The 14,349-nt window shown below is 39.1% G+C and overlaps 1 protein-coding gene across 3 annotated transcripts in view; it reads right to left on the reverse strand.

The window, feature by feature from the left end:
• Window positions 1-559: 559 nt before the first annotated feature.
• LOC146487341 (thyroglobulin-like) overlaps window positions 560-14,349 on the reverse strand; it is a 28,428-nt gene continuing 14,638 nt past the window's right edge. Inside the window, exons 15-30 of one of the 3 annotated variants that reach the window (XM_085087172.1) lie at window positions 14,111-14,146; window positions 12,676-12,834; window positions 11,889-12,125; window positions 10,970-11,113; window positions 9,653-9,811; window positions 9,278-9,472; window positions 8,518-8,712; window positions 7,578-7,772; window positions 6,720-6,923; window positions 5,394-5,406; window positions 5,203-5,274; window positions 4,410-4,473; window positions 4,045-4,137; window positions 2,896-3,114; window positions 2,225-2,266; window positions 560-910 (exon numbers count right to left, since the gene is read on the reverse strand). In XM_085087172.1, coding sequence (XP_084943298.1) covers window positions 851-910; window positions 2,225-2,266; window positions 2,896-3,114; window positions 4,045-4,137; window positions 4,410-4,473; window positions 5,203-5,274; window positions 5,394-5,406; window positions 6,720-6,923; window positions 7,578-7,772; window positions 8,518-8,712; window positions 9,278-9,472; window positions 9,653-9,811; window positions 10,970-11,113; window positions 11,889-12,125; window positions 12,676-12,834; window positions 14,111-14,146 — 2,087 coding nt within the window. In that variant the 3' untranslated portion in view covers window positions 560-850. Of the gene's footprint in view, window positions 976-2,224; window positions 2,267-2,895; window positions 3,115-4,044; window positions 4,138-4,409; window positions 4,474-5,202; window positions 5,275-5,393; window positions 5,407-6,719; window positions 6,924-7,577; window positions 7,773-8,517; window positions 8,713-9,277; window positions 9,473-9,652; window positions 9,812-10,969; window positions 11,114-11,888; window positions 12,126-12,675; window positions 12,835-14,110; window positions 14,147-14,349 lie in introns of all 3 variants that reach the window. The other 2 variants (XM_085087180.1, XM_085087187.1) reach the window with 2 other exon arrangements.

Below are 14,349 nucleotides of genomic sequence, written 5' to 3' on the forward strand. Positions count from 1 at the left end.
ACTGTTAGGTAGATACTGGTGTGCGTGTTTTTGTCTCTGCTGTGTTTTTTGTCTCTTTTCTCTGTGTTTTCCGGCCACAATATTGTAATAGATTTTGGGTAAATTGGCTTCCTTTTTCTATAACTCTCAAGTCATTTTAGGAAGCCAATATCCCTTTTTCTATTTCATTGTACGTTTTATGTCATTTCAGCTGTTGTGCTCTCTAGAGGTAGAATAAAGTTGTTGTTGTTGTTGTTGTTGTTGTTAAAATGACGGACATTCCATACTCGTTTACAGAAATTTTAGACCAAAATGCTTACAATCTATACACTATTTCGGACCAAAACGGCTCAAAAACCATGCCCTTTGGCGCCGCACATACCTACATGTATGCAGGTTATAATAGGGGAGTACGGGACCTCCGCTAGGTACATGTAGGCTTGAAGCATGCATGCTAGCAGAAGCAATATCTGTTTAGCTTGCCACAAGCGAAGACTGAGACAATGAAGAGTGGCAAAGCAAAGCAGTACAGGGATGTGTTATGGTATTAACTTTACAAAAAAAACACCAACAAGCAAAATGAAATGTTCGTGATTTACTTTTTTTTAAAAAATATATCTGTTTCATTATAAAAAGCATCTGTTAAAATTTCTTTGAGAAAAGTCTCTGTAAGTGTGTTCATGTCACCCACCAAGTGGGTTTGGTCAATCACTTGCTTAAAAAATTCTTAATCTTGACAGTACAATCAATCAATGGTCTGTTTACTCAGCTAAGTTATTTAAAGTGCACTCCAAGAAGAAGGCAAAACGGTCCATTGTGGATCATAACAACCAATCATTTTTGACACATCCGGTTTGGGTAGAGTCCAACATCAGGCTTCTGTGAGCGTGGAGTTCACTTCTGCGTTTCCATCTTTATACATGATACTGGCCTAAAGGGAGGGATGAGCGAGCGCGTAAGGAGGGCGGCACCTCAGGTCTAAGACAAAAGGTACAGCTATGGGACAAAGGAGCGACATGTTAACCACTCGCAACACAATACACAGGGTTGCCATACAATGGAAAAAAAATTCCCCAACTATTCATTGACCACAAACTGATTTCTACCAGTTAACTCTACCAATGACAAGTCCTTTGGAATTAAAGCCAACAATGAAACGACAGAAATCAATTCCTTCATAATTTTTGAAAATAAATGACATTACCTTTACCAAAAAAGGAAACTCTTTGCAAACCTTGTGGATAGACAAAAATGAAATTCCCCTACTTTTTACCGACTCTGAGGTAGACGTTTGAATTTCTCTGACTTGATATAAAATTCTGTGACCTTGAAAAAAAAAAGCCATTTTTGCCGACCATGGCAACCCTAACACCATGTATTATATGAAAAACATCTAACATAAAAAACAGGGCATCATGTCAAAGTACAGAGTCCCAAAAGGGGGGGGGGGGGGGGGATCTATGGAGCCCCAATTATTTGCCACAGAGCCCGGAGCATGCGAAGCCTTTAGCTACTTGGAGCCTGAACAAAGATCTTGATCCAGCCCTACATTTCTCAGCCCGGACCTTTGGAGCCCTAAACCCTTTGGGACCCTGAAAATGTGGCCAGTCAGCCTATCACCAACTGACCAAGTTACTGCAATCTGTCTGGGATCACAGTTGCATTCAAGTATTGGAGAGTTGTATGGTAATTTGCATTGAAATGACACTGGGTCGCAGGCAAAAAAGAAACAGAAAGAAAGCAATAAATAGGTTCACTAGGATAGAATAAGGAATCTGATGAATTGCTGCTTGCTTTATACGACTTTCTTCTAGAAATTCTATGAGATTCGGGCAGAGTTTTGGCACCTTGAATTCACAGACTGTACCGATACAAACTCTAAAATCTTGTACAAAAAAAGACTGAGATTTTTTTTTTGGCTTACAATTTTTATATAACTCTCATCAATTAACATTGCCAACACCAACGATAGTCATAGAGTTTTGAAGCACGTTTCAAAATACTCTCACATTTTGCATGTCATAAGTGACAAGTTGTAGGTTAAATGTCCACGAAACAATTCGTACCATAGGCTTGTCATCAGCTAGGTGCCTACAACAAACTTGTAATCAGTCATGAGGTCCTAAGAAGGTAGTTTGATTTTGCACCCCCTATCCCCCCCCCCCCCCCCCAATTTAAGCTGAAATTTACATTGCAGTTCAACAACCTGACCCCAAAACAGAAAGAAAATATCAATGTCACTCACCCTCTCCCCAACACCGGAGTTCTTTCGTTTTTTCTGAATCAACTGCAAAAGAAGTAAGGGTAAGATTCTGAGTCAGCCTTAAGGGTGTGCAGGCGTGAAAAAAATAAATCTTCTGGCAATGAGGATTTTTAAAATTTTCCATCCACAGTTTGATAATAAATGCACTCACTCTCAATGTTTGGAAAAGGGAGGTGGGGTGGGGGATCCACTGGGTTAGTTTCAGAGACAAGCACGGCATGTGTAGAGAAAACAGTTGACCATTAGGTTTGAACATGAAATAGCTACAGGAACTGTAAGATCTGAGATGTACAAGGTTCACTGACATGACTTTTGAATTGCAGACTAGTTATGATAATATCCGCCAGCCCAAGTCCAGTTTTAGCTCAACTGGATTTTTTTTGTCTAACAACTCTGTCCTCATTTGGTTTTGCATCCCTCCCCCCCCCCCCCCAAGAAAAAAAAAAGAGGCCACAGTTTTCACAAAAAAAAGTGCATTAAAACTAACACCAGCTAGTGCAAAAATTAACTTGTAATGAACGCAAGTACTTTCCAAGAAAATAAAAAAAAAATTGACATTGAAAGTAAATAATTCATTACACATGTAGGAAGATCAGAGTTTAAAGATGATGTGAAGGAAAAATTCTCATCAAAGGAAAACACAATGTACTTACCACATATGCTACTAATGCAACTGCAACAACAGCCAAGGTACAAACAACGGCAATGAAAGCCACACCCGTCTTGGAGACGCCTTGGCCACTCGAGTCTTCATCTTGCTGTTTGTTAACAAGCCTTAAATCTTCGAGGTACATGGGTGAGGCCAACATGGCATCAGGATCAGCTATTAAGGTCATTCCACTGAAATGGATGACAAGTTGGTGGTTGCGAGCCTAAAGAAAGATGAACACAAAATAAGCAGGCACTTTGTCAAATGCTAGCAAGATCTTAGCAACTGAGGGGCGTCCAATACTGTCAACCTGATACGACCCAAAAAAGCCATCTTTCAACCTGTACAGGTGGACTAATTAATGTTGTCCATTTGAACTATGGATCGTTCTCAAAGTGGGAGACCACAAAATACACATCTAATTAACAATTATTCCATGAGCGTGTGTTGGATATCAGATGATGGATAGCCAACGAGGCGCATGAATAGAATAATTGTTTTAAAAACAATCAAGAAATTTTGCTAGATTTTGCTGATTTCACTTTGCAAGAGCAACCGGGCGAGAAATGAGTACAATTTAATTATCGTTACTTTTCATGCATGGTATAATGACTCATATGCCATGGTCACTAAGCCAATCAAATACCTGGAATTGCATTATGCAATGATCCAGTTTTTAATAAAAGCATGTATTTCGTGGTTTCTCCCCTATGTGTGGCACAATTTGTCTTAAATAGGGTATAGAATTTAACCATTTTGGTCGGAAAGTCTGAAAACAGGTACATTGTTTGGATTCTAGAAACCAGGTCTTAAAAAAGATATGAATTTTCAAGGCCAGGGGCCCGTTTCTCAAAAGTCCCGGTAACTTAACGTGCCTGTTAAGTGTCTTTGGTGGTACATGTTTCTTAACAGAAGTCAATTTTTGTTAGCTTCGAATACTAAAATAATTTTAAAATCTTATAATTCTATGAAAATATTGGCCAAATACCAAGTCTGTAATCCCTGTGTAATTAGCGATAAAACATTTAAAAATATACTTATTGGGCCCGGTAAATTACCGGGATTTTCGAGAAAGGGGCCCCAGGTCTGAAAAAGGGTGGATGAGTAATAGCACCAAAAAGCATCACCCAAACCCACCAACAACAGCACAAACCTTTGCGGTGATGTCATCAGCAAATTCATACAGGTCTCGTCCTCCACGGGATGGTACAACACTGAATCCCACTAAAATACTTCCTTCTTTGACCTGACATTATTACGGCAGGAAAAAAGGTCAGATCTTTAGACAGTAATTTATTACTCTACATTTAGAAACTATTTAAGATAGAGAGCTTCACTGTAATGCCATTTCTGTCACTTATAATTTTTTGTAGACATATCACCACTGCGAGGTTATTTCTTCCCGACATCTTCAAATAAAGGCCTTATATTTTTTCTTCTCTTTTTCTTTCTTTTTTTTTTTCCCACAACTGACTAGTAGGTAAGTTCTGCGAATGACATATGCATTGTTTCTTTTACCTGAAGTCCTTGGAATTGATCATCTTTCAATTTGAACATGGTAATTAACTGCTTCTTTAGAGACCTACAAATGGCAGAATATTATGTTTACTAAAAAAGAACTTGTAATCAAAGAATTTGTACCCATTTAAATTGATTGAATGAAATTAATAGTGATGCCTCATATTGCTCAATCATCTTATGATAATGGCCATTGTGATGCCATAGGAAAATCATGAATACAAAACAGACTAACGAACTTGGGGGTAAGCAAAAAAAAAAAACAAACAAAAACAAACATCAACAACTCTTTATTTCATTCTGGAAGAAGTCATTCACTTAGCTACCTGCAAGTAGCAAAAGCTAACTGCATAACAGTGAATTTCAAGATGGTATTTAGTTTTCTCTAATTTCCTGCATGTTTTGAACGTGACCAGTATACCTGCAGCTAATTCAATTAACATTGTTGGATCAAGTGTAAAGCTATAAGACAAGACCTCAAGATTCTGTGGATTTTTTTATGAGTATTATCATAATGAGTAAGTTCATCAAAATCAGTTACGCCTCGTCCGTACAATGAAGATGCATTGATGGCAAGCCATTTGGATGAAAAAAATGTTAGGATATCAAATGGATGAGGTGGCAGCCTCTTTGAAGATGTCTTTAAGCTTTAAGCTTTGAACCGACCTGTAACGTTAATTGAAATAGCTGTATACCCAACAAAATATCCCAGGTCAGCAATGCCAATCACATTGGAGAAAATACTATGGATGTCAGCACGTTTTCCACGATGGCTCTGTTTTCATATACTCACCCTCTGAATGTCTCCAAAACATTTTTCACTAAGCTAAAACTGTAGTTGAATGAGAGTCCCACATGGACACTCCTACAAACAACCAAAGAAATTAATGACCAGATCACCTCACAGTTTTAATTAAAGATGTTTATTAAAGACAAAAAAATATTGCATTTCCATAAAAATAAAAGTAACCACACTGTACTTACATGAGCTCAGGTCCTGGAAATGAGAGGGAAAATAACATTTCATTATTAGCACTTTTCTCTACCGTGATGACCATGCATGCATTTTATGTGACACAGTGATCTTTTCCAGAAGTCATTGATTTAAATTACTGCAGGGGCCTTTCACAGAAAATGGTACCCCTTTCACATATCTACAGTGGAAAAACTGCATCTCTTTGTCAGTTGGTCTGTTCGAGATATTATGAAATTAAAGGCCCCTTAAAATTCTTAAATGGCAACTTCCCCTTCCCTTCTCTATACTTCAGGCCCCATTTGCTCAAAGAGTGGATAACTTTATCCAGCAGTTAACATCCAGTCAGATTTATGTATTACTCTGTAGTTGGAGTACATTGTATCCTGGATAGTAATTTATCCACTCGATAAAGTTATCTGCTCTTTGAACAACCCTTCACACTTTTAAATAACTCCAGCAGGGATGTGGCTAAGTAAAACCTCAGCTGGTTCATTAACAAACCCAACAGGCTCTTTTGGCCTGTGCACCTTAAAAAATAATTAGCCTCAAGTATCTGTGTTCTGTTAAAAAAATTTCAGCCGCTGATAATATAAGATATCTTTCAAACAGTGAAATTTCCTGGTAGCTGTGGCTCTTAGTGACATCCCTACTCCAGACTGAAAAAGGTATCCCTTTCTTCCTGGTATAGGCCATTATGGGAGTAATCCCCCCCCCCCCCCCCCCAACCCCAGCATGGCAAGAAGCTATTACAATAGCCTACTACTACTCCTAACAGTAGGATGCTTCTATTACAGCTGGCAATTCACAATTACATACAGACAACAGTCATTGGAGATTTTCTTATGTTCTGTGACCACCTATATTTCTGAAGGCCCATGCAGGGCTAATTTTTCAAGCAAGATGGCAACAGTCAAGTTGGGCATTTCAGGAATTTTAAATTTCTGTTGCAAGATTGCTGGATAACAGATGCAATAGAAGGACAAGGAAAAAGAAGACAATGTTTTCCTGAGATGTTCGATCATTCTTATGACATGTGATTCAAAAATAGCATTCTGGTGCCCCCAACTCGCCACTCATGGGGCCAGAATCGCTTTCTAAGTCATGCTATAAAGGAGTGGAACTGCTTGTTGTTGCTTCTTTGAACTCTTTTAGACACTGTAGTTGTGACTTTAGCTTTTGCGATTTTAGCTTAAAATTAATTGCGTTGTTAGGCTTGTATTGTTTTTTTTTTTTCCTTTTTGCAGGGCCCTTCTGAAAAGCACTTATGTGATGTGTGTTGCTAACTGGCTAATATTGGCCTAGAAACTGCCTGCACATTCAAAGCAACAACAGACCTTCGTTGTCATTACACTTGGGTTGTCCTCTAACTCTAGTCCCAGGCCACTCGGTCCCATCCTCTGATGCACACCAGCAGTACCCTGTGGAGCCCCAGCACTGCACGCGTGCGTAAGATCCATCTTCATTACACTGTGGAACAAAAGGTCCAATGCGCATGGGGTGAGTACCTTCATAAGCCTTCTGCTGGCATTCTGTTAGACCTGCAAGGTTAAACAGAAAATTCTTGGAAATCACATACACACTCCCAAGACCAAGAGACTGACAAGCTGGGCAGCAGTTTTCTTTTTCTTGTCCCTTCGAATCGTACAGGTTAAGCTGCGCGCCCTATGTGGTTCTATTTTAGCATCCATACGTTTATCAACTGCACATAATAATAATAATAATAATAATAATAATAATAATAATAATAATAATAATAATAATAGGATAGGATAACTTTATTTATACACGGTATTTTCATCAGCTACGTAATTATAATTATCAACTATCTATCTATCTACCTAACTAGAATTATAAAAGAAGAAGAAGAAGAAGAAGAAGCTAAAGCATGTAGCTTTGTTTATAAGCACCAGGTGCTCAGCAGTGCTGGACCAAGCACTTAAACTTCACAAAACATATTAAGTAATTTAAATTGAACATAACATAATTAAGAATCCTAATAGAAAGGAGACACACTAGCTCACTATTATTTTACAAGAATGGTCAAGGAGTTGAACTCAGTGCTACCAAGAAACAACTCCAGGTATCAGACAAAACGGAATGTGAACCGAGAACCTCTGGGTTACAAGACAGTCCAGCGCCGGCTGACTGCTCCCCTACACTGCCTGATCACAAGAATAAGTTTGCAGACTCACATTGCACTTCTTTTCCTATGCTGTCATAGAACTTTGGTTTACAAGCATCAGCTCCACAGCCTCCCATAGGTGACACACACTTAGCATCAGGGTTCTTGGTGCATGTGGTCGTCTTGCACACATCTTTGCACAGTTGCCAGACCTTGCCATTGTCACAGGTGGGACCATTACTTACATGTAAGGCAATACCTGCACCTAGGAAGGAAGTACATGATCAAGGAAGTAAGAAAACAAGGGATGATTTAACATAACTCTGATGTTAATTAATAAATACATTGAGTCCCCTAACAGCAAGGCGTTACACTTTCAACTCACACTTGTTGGATGCAAGATGATTACAGCCATCTCAGTGCTGCACATCTCGCTGGCCATCTATCATCTTGTATTCGATGCACGTTCATTACAGTTAACTGCAGTAACTATACAACAGAAAAAGAGGAAGGAAGTAGAAACCTGAAGAAAGGCGGAGGCAGCGCTTTAACCTCAACAGGGACCAAAATGAAATTTCTCCTTACCTTCTCACTAAGTTTTAGATCCAACAAAAAAGTCATTAGTAATAAGGATATGATCACCAAAGATAATTAAAAACACCTTGATGTTAAAAAATGCTCCTTATCTAGCACCATAAGAAATGTATGGAGACAACAGCAACAAGAAAGTGCATGTTGATATTGGGGCTTTAAGAGATTAAAATCCCCCTGTCTCCTAATCCCCTCCCCCTCCTCCTCCCCCACCCTCCCACCTCTAGCTCTTCTAATAGAATAAAATTTTAGAATAGAACATAACACTGAGCTAAACAGCATAAAGAACTCACTGGATTGAGTTACAGGCAAGCTTTGCTAATTAGTTTAAACTCCTGTTTGGTGAACTCAAATTTTTCTTTTACCAAGTGTCGCCTGTGTTGCTGACTGAAAATAAAATACATCTGGATCATACTTACAGTTGGGTTGTCCCCTGGTTTCAGTCTTTGGGATTTTCTTGCCATCTTTACTAGCACACCAACAGTAACCAGTAGAAGCATGACACTGCATTGGAGCATACGAGCCATCTTCAGCGCAAGTTGGAATAAACTGGCCAACCACCCCAGGGGAGTGGCTGGTTGACTCCAAATACTCCTTTTGACATGGGGTGGTACCTGTTTAATTTAATACAAAAGAATGTTTTAGGACCTCCAAAGACAAGGCAAACTGTAACTTTTCTCTGATACAGTCTTGTTAATGAATACATTGAATCCGCTAACAGCAAGGCGTTCCACTTTCAACTCGCACTTGTTGGATGCAAGATGATTACAGCCCCACGGTGCTGCACATCTTGTTGGCTGTCTATGATCTTGTATTCAACGCGCTATTGATAACTACAGTAACTATTCAACAGAAAAAGAGGAAGGAGGTAGAAACCCAAACGAAGGTGGAGGCAGCGTTTAAGTCTCAACAGTGACCAAAATGAAATTTCTCCTTACCTTCTTACTAATAGATCAAACAAAAATGTCATGAGAATAAAGGAAATGATCACCGAAGACAATAAAAAGCATCTTGATGTTAACAAATGCTCCTTATCTAGCACCATTAGAAATGTATGGAGACAACAGCAGCAAGAACGTGCATGTTGATATTGGGGCGTAAGGAGAACTCAAATTTTTCTTTTACCAAGTGTTGCCTGCGTCCCTGACTGAAAATAAAATACATCTAGATCATACTTACAGTTCGGTCGTCCCCTGGTTTCAGTCTTCGGGATTTTCTTGCCATCTTTACTAGCACACCAGCAGTAACCAGTAGAAGCATGACACTGCATTGGAGCATACGAGCCATCTTCAGCGCAAGTTGGAATAAAGTGGCCAACCATCCCAGGGGGGTGGCTGGTTGACTCCAAATACTCCTTTTGACATGGGGTAGTACCTGTTTGATTACAAAAGAATGTTTTAGGACCTCCAAAGACAAGGCAAACTGTAACTTTTCAGTGTCAATAACAAAAAGTTATCGATGAAAAAAAAGATCTTGGTGTGAATCAAGTTATTGACTACAGATGGTGAAAAACAAAGTTGTGAACAAGCTGGAGTGAGGCATGACAATACTTACTAGCAGAACAGTTAACAAGGTTGTTGTTGTCATCAAAAAACTGAGCAGTGCATCGACCACAGCTATCTGGACGGCATTTGGCTTTGGGGTTGGCAGGACAGCTGGATCCTTCACAAGGATTAGCAAGGCACATCATGAATGGAGCACCACGGGGGCAGGCTGAAAAACAAACAGACATGTGTAAGATGCCTGTAATCCATTTGATGCAGTAGAACAAAGGTTTTAGATAAGGGGGTTGGTTTCGAAAGAAGATGTGGGGCTGCATCGGTGGGGAGTGTAAACCAATGCTTAGTTCTATCAACAGAGTTCACGAACTTAAGGACGGTGCCTACTTTTGTTACTGCGCATACGTTCTGCGCATCTCGAGATACTCGGGTTTCCTATGGGTTGTGCCTACCAATACAGGGATGTTTTGGCATGGTGTAAAACTATTCAGAGAAAGCAGAACTTAGCAAGTGCTTTTGGTATCCAAAAAGAAAATTTGGGGTAACCATGCATTTTTCAGAGATAATAAAGCTTCAATATGGAAAAAAATGCCATACATTACTTTGTATTTTATTGTTTTCTAGAATAATAATTATTGTTGCTTTATTATCTCTAAAAAATGCGCGGTTACCCCCAATTTTCTTTTTTTATTTCAATAGCCCTCACTTACATCTGATTTCCCAGTATAGTCATAAACCACACAAAAATACTTCCTTATTAGTAGGCACCATCCTTAAAGGTAATTTGACCACCGTTCAAGGCAATCGAGTGTTGACATTTTGAGCATAAGCCTTTTTCTCTCTCTATCAAGTATCAATATTCAATTCAGCAGTACAAACTCATCACATTCTCGATCCATTCTCTAAGGTTTAACCACTAATAAATAGACCCTTCTCTAAAATGGCGGCAACAGATTTGAATGACTTAAAATTGAACTGAATGAAAAACTGGTACCAGTACTGGAAAGAGCACCTTTACTTTTATTAATAACCTTGCAAAGTTTCAGCATATTAGGTGTTATATCAACTTAGAAATGTAAGATGAAATTTGACAAATTTACAGACGTTTGTATGACTGGGGGTATATGTCATACCCCCAGTCATACAAATGCCTGTAAATTTTTCATTTTTCAACTTACATTTTCTCAGCTGGTATTACACCTGATAAGCTGAAACTATGCAGGGGTAATAAAGTAAAAGTGCTCTTTCTAGTGCTGGTATACACTTTTAATTTTAACTTATTTGAACTTTCGGCCGCCATTTTGGAGAAGGGTCTATTATTGAAAGTATTCATCATAGCTTTTCTAAATTACATGCCGCTATGTCAGTTTACCTTCATGTACTGGAGCACTGCAGATGCGCCCACAGCCATTACCACAGCATTTTTTGTCTCCTTGACAATCACGATCTGAACTGCACTCACTCTTGCACATACCAACATGATGGATATCAACTGCTGGGCAGTGACCTGGCTTGGCTGCGGAATATGATAATTCAAAATACACTGAGTGTACCGTCACTAGAATGTATGCAAGCAACATATAAACAATATTGCATTTTAAGGGATGGTGTGAGCTATCTTTTTGTGTCATTTGAATAACCAAAAAACATATTTTGAAAATATTTTCTTCTTTATATTGCAGCCAAAGAAATTAAAGTTAATTCAGTAATTCAGTGTTAACGTTAACAATAACCCTACTAGTGCACAGAAACTAGATGTATTGATTAACCAGTTTGGATGCAGATCACTTAAGGAAGGAAATGGTAGCCAAATTTTTCAGGTTCTTCCTGTGTATTGTACAGAAGTCATTCAAATGGATTATAGTTTGTTCTCTCTCTGAAAAATGCCTATTATTTTCCCCCTGGCACTCTAAAAGCAATTTTAATTCATGATCGCAAAAACATTATTTGTCAAATATAAGAGCAGTTTTGACCAACTGTGATAGTGTCCCTTTAAATCTTGAATGACCACTGAAATTAACTTTTCTTCAGCATTACCAAATTTCTTAGAGTTTGGAACCATTTTGAGAAATCCCCACCCCTACTTCCACCGCCTTTTAAAGTTAATCAAAACATTAATTCATATTCTTATGGCTGAAAAATCTCACAACCATGAAAAAGAAAAAATCGCAGGCCTGTACAAGTGCATAAAAACAAGTCTGTGTGCATGCCAAAAATTACGTAATTCTGAGATTCTGCTCATAAATCATTTTTACACTAATTGCAGAAAACCACTCATTTCAAGATGGTACCTTTGTATTCTGGAGTAGTGCAGACATGACCACAGCCATTGGAACAGCATTTCTCATTTCCTGTGCAGTCATCATCAATGCGGCATTTCTCAATGCACGTACCAACCTGTCCTGATTCAACAGCTGGACAGAAGCCAGGTTTGGTCGGAGCTTCAGCGCACTTGCACATGTCGCAGCCATCTGGACCCTTAGCCCAACCATACATACAGTACATGCGGCACATCACAGGATGGCACACTGAAAAGGAGCAGAAGAAAAACTGAACCACGCTTTGATAACATGCATACACGCATATCCTCCGTGGGCACTTTTCTCTGCATGTTTGCTATAGCACTAGCTTGCAGAATTTGGTTATATTTATTAAATCATCATCTGATGATATTTTATCATGACTTCTGTTTGATCAGATGCTGATTAAGGAATTACAGTCAACTCTCGTCTTGCGGACACCTCCCTATTACAGACACCCCGATAATACGGACCACAGCTAAATCCCTGGCAAAAATAAATTACAGACGTATTTAAAAACTGAAAAAAATTCACACTGTTACGGACTCTTGCTATTAAGGACACTAACTCGCAGTCCAGAGGGAATCCGCAATATAAAGAGAGTTCACTGTAACAGGGTGATACACCGTCCAATGACCAGTTTCCACAGCATAATAATAATGTCCCCTTGCCTTACGTTTTCCACAGAGTATTTCTTTTAAACTAAGGGCTCTCTTGTGCTGGCATCATTGTACAGAAAAATGAAAACTGGAATCTCGTAGCATTTCTTAATCAGTACCTTTCTTGCAGTTTGGCATTCCTCTGATTTTAGTCCCTTCTAGTTCCCAGCCCTGTGTATCAACACACCAACAGTACCCGGTGGAGCCGTGGCACTGCACTTCCTCAAAACTGCCGTCAGGCTTGCATTGTGGTATATATCGTCCAGGTATGGGTTTACCTTTAGGTCCGAGAATAAGATGGGAATGAAAAATACATTAACCAGGCCAAAGGAATTCATGGACTAAGGTTGAGTTGAGTTCAAGACAGAAAATAAATAATTTTTGTTCAGAATAAATTCTTGCCAGCTGAGGCACTTACAGTTTTTCAGAACTGGCTGGCCAGACAAATTGGTAGTGTACCAATTTGAATGGCTCAGGGGTTAAACTAGCCTCTCACACAGTCGTTTTTAGGGGTGTCACGTTATCCCCCTGAAAATAACTGTGTGGGAGGAGCCCTCAGGTAGAACTAGTCCTTCAAATCCCTTTAATCAGACAAGCCATATAGCGATCTTCAGATCGGAATTCAAGTACGACTTTTCGATTCCAGCTGTTTTGAAATTTGAAAGCTATACTCATACTCGATCTTGACCTTGTAGTCTGATCTGAAGGTTGCCATTTCCAAACTGACTGGCCTTGCCAAACAGATACTTGGGATTTACAGTGTTAGCAAACATCAAATGAATATAATTAACAAATCTACGGCAGTTTTCTATGGTCTATACTCTCATAGACCATAAAATGACGTCAAAAAATGTTCAAATCAAGTTTTGGACATTTTATGGCGTCATTTCATGGTCTATAAGAGTATAGACCATAGAAAACTGCCGTCGATTTGTTTTTTACAATAACATGGAAAAAGTACGGGCAGAATTGGCTATTTTTTTTTTCGTTGAGAAAGCGCGCGCGTTACATCTGATGTCATTTTTATTGTCTGTACTCTTATAGACAATAGCTACGAGCCAATCAGCGCGCGGGAATTTGGACAGTTATTGTAAAATTATGGTTGGCCGACCGGGATACCGTATTTATTCGATTAACTGCCCTGGGCCCTTATTTAATTTGGGGCCCCTGAGAGTGGGCGCTTATTATTTTCCCAACATTTTTAGAGAATAACAAAACAAGGGATAACAAGTTTATTCGCTTCGACAAGACAAAACACAGTGCAAAATCTAACATAAACAATACAAAAGTTCATTGACTACCGTATCTCAAACCAATTTTAGAACACAACTGACGCTCCTCTAACTTCACGCTGGGCTAGTACAGAAATGTTTTTTGTTGGGAGGGGGTGGGGTGGGCACTTATATGAGGGTGAGCACTTTTTAGGCTTTCAGGGTAGGCCTTTATTCGAGGTGGGCAGCTAATTCAATAAATACGGTAACTGCCTTTCCAGAGCCTTGTTACTTTTAGAACTTTACAGTACACAGCAATCTTAAGTCTTAAATGTATACGTACCACTTTGTAACCTCTGTAGCTGGCACAAGGTTAGATCTGCAAGCAAAATCGGAAAATGTACAGATGAACTTTTGTTTGCAGCACACATGCATGACTGTAGCAGAATCACTTAATATCAGTGCATTTAACAGATGGATCTGTCAAATGCAATTAAGTATTCAAGCACTTGGTATTTTGATTTTACCAAGAAACTCCCCTGGCAAGCTAACTTTTGACAACCCTGGTAAAACATAACCAGC

This window comes from Pavona decussata, unplaced genomic scaffold (genome assembly GCF_977016875.1).
Source record: "Pavona decussata unplaced genomic scaffold, jaPavDecu1.1 SCAFFOLD_16, whole genome shotgun sequence".
Lineage (NCBI taxonomy): Eukaryota > Metazoa > Cnidaria > Anthozoa > Scleractinia > Agariciidae > Pavona > Pavona decussata.